Source organism: Giraffa tippelskirchi, chromosome 11 (genome assembly GCF_054371585.1).
Source record: "Giraffa tippelskirchi isolate mGirTip1 chromosome 11, T2T-mGirTip1v1.2.pri, whole genome shotgun sequence".
Lineage (NCBI taxonomy): Eukaryota > Metazoa > Chordata > Mammalia > Artiodactyla > Giraffidae > Giraffa > Giraffa tippelskirchi.
This window is the reverse complement of record NC_137285.1, coordinates 123,244,117-123,252,056: the sequence shown is the minus strand read 5'-3', so window position 1 is coordinate 123,252,056 and position 7,940 is coordinate 123,244,117. Positions and strand designations below refer to the sequence as shown.

The 7,940-nt window shown below is 49.8% G+C and overlaps 1 protein-coding gene across 1 annotated transcript; it reads right to left on the bottom strand.

Annotated features, from left to right (window-relative positions):
• Nucleotides 1-3,788: 3,788 nt before the first annotated feature.
• Nucleotides 3,789-7,623, bottom strand: LOC145525279 (folate receptor alpha). Its single transcript, XM_081538078.1, has 4 exons — nucleotides 7,459-7,623; nucleotides 4,550-4,738; nucleotides 4,214-4,349; nucleotides 3,789-4,075 (listed from the first exon to the last, which is right to left on the bottom strand). Exons 1-4 carry the CDS (start codon nucleotides 7,621-7,623, stop codon nucleotides 3,789-3,791), a joined length of 777 nt encoding a protein of 258 aa, XP_081394204.1.
• Between the last annotated feature and the right edge of the window lie 317 nt (nucleotides 7,624-7,940).

Sequence of the window (7,940 nt, the reverse complement as noted above, 5' to 3'; positions counted from 1 at the left end):
GCTCAACAAGAGAAGCCATCACAATGAGAAGCCTGGACACCGCAACCACAGAACAGGCCCTGCTCGCTGCAACTAGAGAAAGCCTGAGCACAGCAACAAAGACCTACTGCAGCCAAAAAATTAATAAAATTTTTTTAAAAGATCCCAGTTTTTAAAAAATATGCTTGGAAAGGGCACAGGTCTGGGCCCATGGAGCAAGGAAGTGGGGGGAGGTGTGCAGCTGGGAGCCAGAAGAGGCAGCTGGATTACTGGAGGAGAATCAGCCAAGAAGGAAAGCCCTATAGGTCTGCAAAGAAATTGACTCCAATGCGGGGAGGAGGGAAGAAATTGACTGCCAGGATACCCCCAGCTTGTGCCCTGCTTTCCCTTTCCCTCAGAGTGAGCCATTCCTGAATCTTGTGACAGACAACCTGGGAGGGTTAAGCCCTCTGAACACCTGAGCAGGTAGAAGGTGGCTAGAACCCCCAGACATCCCTCCTGGCTTTACAAGCCCAACTCAGCCTTCTCCTGATTGGAGAAGCATGGCCGTGTGTCTAGGAATGCCCCAAAGCATTCTGCTATACACTCATCTAAGGGCTTCCCAGGTGGCGCAGTGGTAAAGAATCTACCCACCAATGCAAGACACGCAGGAGACACTGGTTCGATCCCTGGGTTGGGAAGATCCCCTGGAGTAGGAAGTGGCAACCCACCCAAGTATTCTTGCCTTGGAATTCCCATGGACAGAAGAGCCTGGCAGGCTATAGGCCAGTTTGCAAAAGAGACGGACAGGACTGAGCACACACGCTCACGTATGTGATCATCAAAATGGACTTTCCCTGTCTCCCATTCTCTGCCCCTGCACCAGAAGTTGATTAAAAATTGGATTTTATAGTCCATCCACTCAGGAGTGATGTTTGGCCTCTGAGACCTCAGGGGTTCAGAAGAAGAGACTGGCAAGTGGGAGGTGAGTTGGACCCATGAGTTCTAACCCACGAGGAGTCCCTGGCTTTGTTGAACCTCATGCCAGGCTCTGAATCTGAGGCCCCAGTGCTCAGACCACCTGGCCAAGAGGCAGGAACACAGTCAAACAGCCACTATGGAGCCGATCCTGAGAGTATCTGCTTGTATTAGAAGCTTAATACCAGCCAAGTTAGCCGTCAGCATCCTTGTGGACCCCAAACTGAAGGCTACTCTGTAACTAGACAAAGATAACAGGAGGGTCTTTGGCCCTGCGTGGGTAGAGGCTCTGGGCTGCAGGGAGTCGGGGTGGAAGAAGCTGGAGCTTTTCCTGAGTGCGAGCCAGCAGCATATGCAATTGCTTACCACCCATCCTCATAGTTAAGAAAAATATAGTTCCCAGGCAGCAAAGAGGGGCTAGGATTCAGAACTGAGTCTGAGTCCAAGCCTGGTTTCTTTCACGAAGAAAGGAGAGCACTGTGAGGGCATCAGAGTTTAAGGACTGCAGATCCAGTGTTTCTTCTCTGGCCTCATTTCCTGCCCTTGTCCTCTTAACTTCTATCTTAGCCACCTAGAAATTCTCCTTGTGCTTCTATCACCTCCAAGCCTTTGTACTTCTTGAACCTTCTCCATGAAATGTGATTCCTCCTGCCTAATCTGCTTGGTCAATACTACGCTCTGTCTGGAAACCTTCCCTCACCTTTCTGGGCTTCCACAGAACTGCACCACACTCTGTGCTCCCCTGGAGCAAACCCTCAGCTCTTTGTGCTAAGAGTTATCAGTTATCACATCTGTCTGTCTGCCCCCACCAGAGAGTACAAGGTACTCAGTTCCCTACCTGTTGGTTGACACAGCCAGAAGGCATCGGTTGACACAGCCAGAAGGCATCTGTTGACCGACAGACTGAGTGCATGGACTCCTTCACTTCCTAAGCACCTCCTCTGTGCTAGGCACTGACCCAGGGCCAGGGGATCTGACACAAAATGACATAGACGTGGCCTCTGCTTTCAGGTGTGTATGTTTTGTAGGGAAAGTCAGATAATAAGCACAGGGAATTGATATCTATACAAGAGGACCAATGATGTGATGAGAAAGTACCCAGGTGAGAACTAAGTTCTTTTGGTTGGCTTGTCAGAAGTCATTTTGTTGTGCTAAGTCATGTCTGATTCTTTTTGAGGAATTAATCATAGGATGAAATCTAAGTGGCTAGAAGAAGTCAGCCTGCAGAGTATAAAAACATTCTAGGAACCTCAACTGAACACAGGGAGTCAGCCTGCAGAATATACAAGAACATTCTAGGAACCCAGAGAGGAGGGGACTTCCGGGCCACTGAAGAAGTTTGGTTTTTCCAGCAGATACCATGGGAAAGCATTTAAAGAGTTGGAGAGGGGGTGTCACAAAAACAAAACATTTTTTTGGTATTTGTTTTCACTTTTAAAAAATGTCCCTGGAGTAGAACTCCAGGGTGAAAGTTTGATGATGAATAGGATATTTGCCATCCTCAAAATATCTACCTACAACATACTTATTAATTACAAAAGGGTGAAAAGTAACGGAGAAACCTGGCAGACCCAATCCCAACCAAAAGATAAGTTAACATCCTCAGGAATGGGCCAATCCAACACCTATGCCCCCCAACCCCATGATGCAGCAAGAGCACACAGAATTGCTTTCAGGATATTCGTGTCCAAAATGCAGAACCTCAGTCAGATAAACCCAAACTGAGAGTTATTCTACAAAAGAACTGGCATGTGTTTTTCAAAAATGTCAAGGCCATAAAGGAACGAAACTCACTCCCCCAAATGTCCATTGGTAAGTGACTTAATTAAATGTGATCTATTCATAGAATAGAATATTGCCCAGCAATGAAAAAGAACGAACTAGATATCTGTAGATCAATATGGAAAGATCTCAGAAAACTTGTTCTCATGGTAAGAAACATGGCCAGTGAAAAACTCTACTGAGACGCCCTTTATCCCACCTGTCAGTTTAGAAAAAAATCAGCTTAGTAGAACATTCAGTGTTTGACACTCTACTGTGTCGACCACGTGATGGGGAAACAAGGCACTCATACATTGCTGGTGGGGGCCACATTGATACAACCCCTGCAGAATTTTAACTATCAAAATTATAAATCCAAATGCTCCTTGATCCAGCAATCCCTCTTCTGGAACCCAACAGTATAGCATTCTACTATGTATATGGTTATTCACTGTAGAATTGTCATTAAAAAAAAAAACGAAACACAGAGACAATGCAAGCCTTCCTCGTGGGGGTCTGCCCACCAATATCTCCTTCCCAGCCCACATCTAGTAAGGGAAGGAGAGGGAAAGAAACTTCAGGAGCCAATAACTCATCTGCCAGTTTCTCCCCAGCTTCCCTCCACCAATTCTCTTGTTCCCTTGTGGTATAGGAGGGGGCTTGTGGGGGAAGGCTGGTGCAGAAGTAAGAGCCCCAGGCTAAGGATCAACTTCCACCCTCTGCTTGCTGATAAACTTCAAGCTAGCCCGGTCCCTTTTTGGGCCTCTCAACAGGAAGGATGGAGCAATAAGGCATGCCTACCTAGCCCGGTCCCTTTTTGGGCCTCTCAACAGGAAGGATGGAGCAATAAGGCATGCCTACCACCTCCCAACCCACTCATCCCCAAATTATTTATAAAATACAGTACACATATGGATATATTTATTAGAATAAGCTCTCAGAGGATCCCCATAGGATTTTGGATCAGGAAACAATGACCAAGGTATTATGAGTCCTCCTCATCTGAGAGAGTGGAGCTGGGTTGAACTGAGATAATCACCTAGGTTGGGTGCAGGCAAAGAAGGTATCCAGGTGTCAGCAGTGGGAACAGCTTAGTTAAGGAACCAGAGTGGCAGCATCTGGGTCAAGTTGAACAGGAGAGTTCCAATCCCCTGGGGTGTGGACTGAGAATTGGGGTTCTCAGCATAAAATCTCGCCACCTCCTTATTGGGGTTGCCCTGGAAGGGGTCGAACCACATCTGGATGCAGCGGCCACTGCCCCGGCCATAGTTGCTGACCTTGTAGGAGTGACTCCAGATTTCGTTGCACAGAGCAGCAGGCGTGGGGAAGTAGAAGTCGAAGCGGTGGCAGGCAGCTTTCACCGGGCACTGGTTATAACCTGTGGGGAGGATGGAAGACCTGTAGCCACTGGGTCCAGAACCATTTCTTGCTCCACCAACCCCACAATCACAAATCTCCATAAACCTTTCCGCACCCCCACCTCCCCCTCCCTCTCCCCACGCCCCCCAGTCCTCACCTGAGGTCCAGTCCCAGCCCCTGTGCCAGTTGCTCTTGCAAGTGTAGGAGGTGCGGCAGTCTTCCCACCAGATCTGACAGTCCTCTTTGCACAAGGGCACATTCAGGACCCGCTCTTTGCGCCAGGTCTGGTTAACCTGGAGGGGTCGGGGGAGGGAGGGAGCCAGTCTGTCAGGGATCTCAGCTGCTACAGCCCTGATGGGGTCCAGGGCTGGGGAGGTGGGGGCGATGTCTCTATCACCCTCAGACCAGAATTCGTGAACCACACCCTCCCTGCAAGTGACCAGTGGACTCTGCCCTCCGCTGAAGCTCCTGTCTGCGGGGCTGGTGCCCATACCTCCCGGATCCAGGGCCCCAGATTAGGTGAGCACTCGTAGAGACAGGTGTCTTGAATAAAGTGGCGCTTGCAAGCAGGCTCCATCTTGCCACAGTGGTCCCAGTTGAATCTGTACAGGTAGGAAATGTCCTTATGGGCTTCTATGCTGGTGTTGACAGAGCAGCAGGCATTCTCCCTCCAGGGGCTGCACTGTGGAGGGGAAGACATGGGGCTAAGTCCTTGAGCCACCGTGGCCATCTCCTCCATATTCTGGCTCCTCTGCCTCAGGTAGATCATCCAGAGGAACACTTGCTGGGGAGGTTGCCCCTAAGCCTGGACTTAAGAGCCCTCATTTTGGGATAGAGGCAGTAATAAAACTGACTTCTAACAGAAAGTAACACAGGGAACGTGGGAGATCTGGGGAATCATCATCTGGGGGGACATTATTATTTGTACATCTCTAAACTGTTTACAAAGTTATTTCATGTTATCTGGGTTATTTATATTACTCATTTTGCACCGAGCTGGTATTAACAGTGCAGGCACTGTGCTGGCTGCTGAGTATACTGTAATGAACAAAATAGATCAAATCTCTGCCCTCCTTGAGCTTATGGTTTTAGTGAGGGGCAGGGAGGGGGGATACAGAGAACATTGGGGGCACAGAAAATAGCAGATGCAAAGTCCCTGAGATTTTTGCACTTTATCTTTTCTTACTGAAGATAATGGTCCCAGTCGAAAGACCATTACTCCTGTTTTACAAAGTTTAAGGAAGCTGCACCCTTTGTGGATGGTAAGGTTAAGGTTTTAACTCAGGACAGAGAGGAGAGGGGGAATCCTGGCCTCAGGTTGTGGTAGGGGGTGGAGGCAAAGGGGGCTGGTCTGGCTCTTTCAGGGTCTGGAACCGCAGGTAAGGAGACTCCTGGTAAGTCTTGAAAGAAGAGGGGCGCAGAGTGGCAGTTTCCCACACATGGCCCGAACATGGGCCATGGGACTAAATGTGGGAGGCAATCCTGGAGAGGTAAATTCAAAACAGGTAAGATGGTAGAAGGGGCTTCCCAAGTGGTGCTAGTGGGAAAGAATCCCCCTGCCAATGCAGGAGATGTAAGAGACACAGGTTCAGTCCCTGAGTTGGGAAGATCCCTTGGAGGAGGGCATAGCAGCCCACTTCAGTATTCTTGCCTGGAGAGTCCCACAGACACAGGAGCCTGGTGGGCTACAGTTCAATGGGTCGCACAGAGTTGGACATGACTGAAGCGACTTAGCACGCACGCACAAGATGGTAGAAGGGATTGTGGTTTCCCTTTAGGAATTGCCGTAGGCTGGGAGTCAGGAGCTGAGTGATCAAGAGCCAGATTGCTTAAAATGTCTGAGATGAACTCTAGCACCCAGGCTCAAGTGAGGGGGGAGCTGTGACGGGTCCGGACACTCAGGAGAAACTAAGGAAAGTCCTTGACGGCGGAGCCAAACCGATCCCTCTCCAATAACCCAGCCCACACCCAGAGCTGCTGCCGCAGAGCCTGCTTCCAGACTTCCCTAGCTTTTTGTGCATACCATTCCTCAGATGTCCAACTCTTAGTCAACTTGCAAGATCCCATCCACTGCATCCCTGACCTGCCAGCCAGGGTCAGTGGTTTCCTCCTCTGAAAGGATTAATACATGTAATGAAAAACACTTCCTGGCCCATTTCAGAGAAGCTCCAGAAAACCAGCCACTCCCACATAGTCTACATCCCTCTGAATTGCAATCACCTGTCTTCCTCAAAGATCTGCGCACCAAAGAGGAAATGCTACTAAAGGTTCTTTAAAGCCCCCTTTGAAATTTAAAAAATTCTGAAAATGCAGTGGTGCATATGGACTTCCAGTTTTGGAAGATGAAAACATTCTGGAGGTGGATGGTGGTGATGGTGGTGATGTTCGCGTGTGAATCTACCTAAGCCACAGCACTGCATGCTTAGAAATGCTTAAACAGCAAATTTTATGTTATGGGTATTTTGCTAGCAAATGAACTGTTGGAAATGACTCAGAAGTCAAGGGCTGCTGAACTCCCCTCTCTTCACTTGAAGACCCTGGAGACAGTCCATGCCAGCCTTTCCCTGGGGACATCACAGCCTGCCAGCAGTGTGAAGGCTTGTAGGGAGCCGAGGGAGAGAGCAGAGGGAATAAGACACCGCCATTTCTCATGAGCCTGGAGTTCAACTGCAAGCTCAGAGTCCCTGAGCTGCTTTGGGGACCTTCCCCACGAGACCAGCCTCACCTCCCCTTCTCTGCGGGCAGCAGTGCTCTTGGCTCAGGCCACGCTAGACTTGGCACCACTCATGCTGTCACCCTCCAACCTGAGTACACTCCGTCCTCTGCTAGGCTGCCTTTTCCTGCTTTGTCTTCCTGGAAAACTCTTACTCAACCTCCAAGGCCAAGCCAATGGCCTCTTTACTTGGAAGTCTTCCCAGCATATCTGGTTTGCCACTTTCTCGTCAGGACCTAATAGAGGTGAGGACCTGGCCTATTTGTAGTTCTTTGTTACATGGTGACCATGAGGGACCTATCTCTCCTGCCTTGACTTTGAGCTCCATGGGCTGGCACATAATGAAGGTTGGGAAAGTTACCACCAGTCCCTCTCCCGGCTGGATTCTTAGTTCCCATGTCTACCTGTGCCTTCTCTGGGCCTATTTCCTCATTTGTATAAATAGAGACCACCTACCACCTACAAAGTAGGTATTCACTGACAAGGTGTGAGGAAAACACTTGACCCATAGAGGGCGCTAGATAAACAGTCCTCCCCGTTTTGTAGTGACCTAGGAGAGGTCCACCAGCATCACCTCCCTGCCATTCTCTTGCCTCCATCACTCCCAAAGCTGATCTTCCCATCACCCTTACTTCTCCCTTTTTGGGGGTCAGCCGTCTCCCTTATCCCAGACCCCACCCCATCCTCACCTGCCCATGTAGACTGCTCTCAGAGCTTGGTTCTGCCTTGTGGTGCTTGGCATTCATGCAGACGTTGAGCAGGTCTGTCCTGGCCCGTGGAGTCCCGGGGACTTGGGCACCCCATGCAGCAGCCACCAAAGCCAGAAGCAGCAACTGTGTCATCTTCCAGGCCATGACCACTCACTCCTGCCAGGAAGCCACCATAAGACTCTTGGTCAGATTTCCTGTCTCCCTCCCAAACCCAGATCTTCTGGCCTCCTCACCTGGCTTACCCCACTTCACCGATGAGCTGAGTGATGAAGGGCCTGTAGAGGTCTGGACCAAGTGGTTGGAATCCAGCCCCACCTGAGGATATTTCAACACTAGCTCTGTGACGTGGAAGGAGCCACCACCCCTCTCTAGACATCCCCTTCCGGTTTTGCCAGACGGTATTTCACCCACAATCAGAGGGTCCTGCATAAGAGGAACCAGGGGGCATAATCTGCTGATGG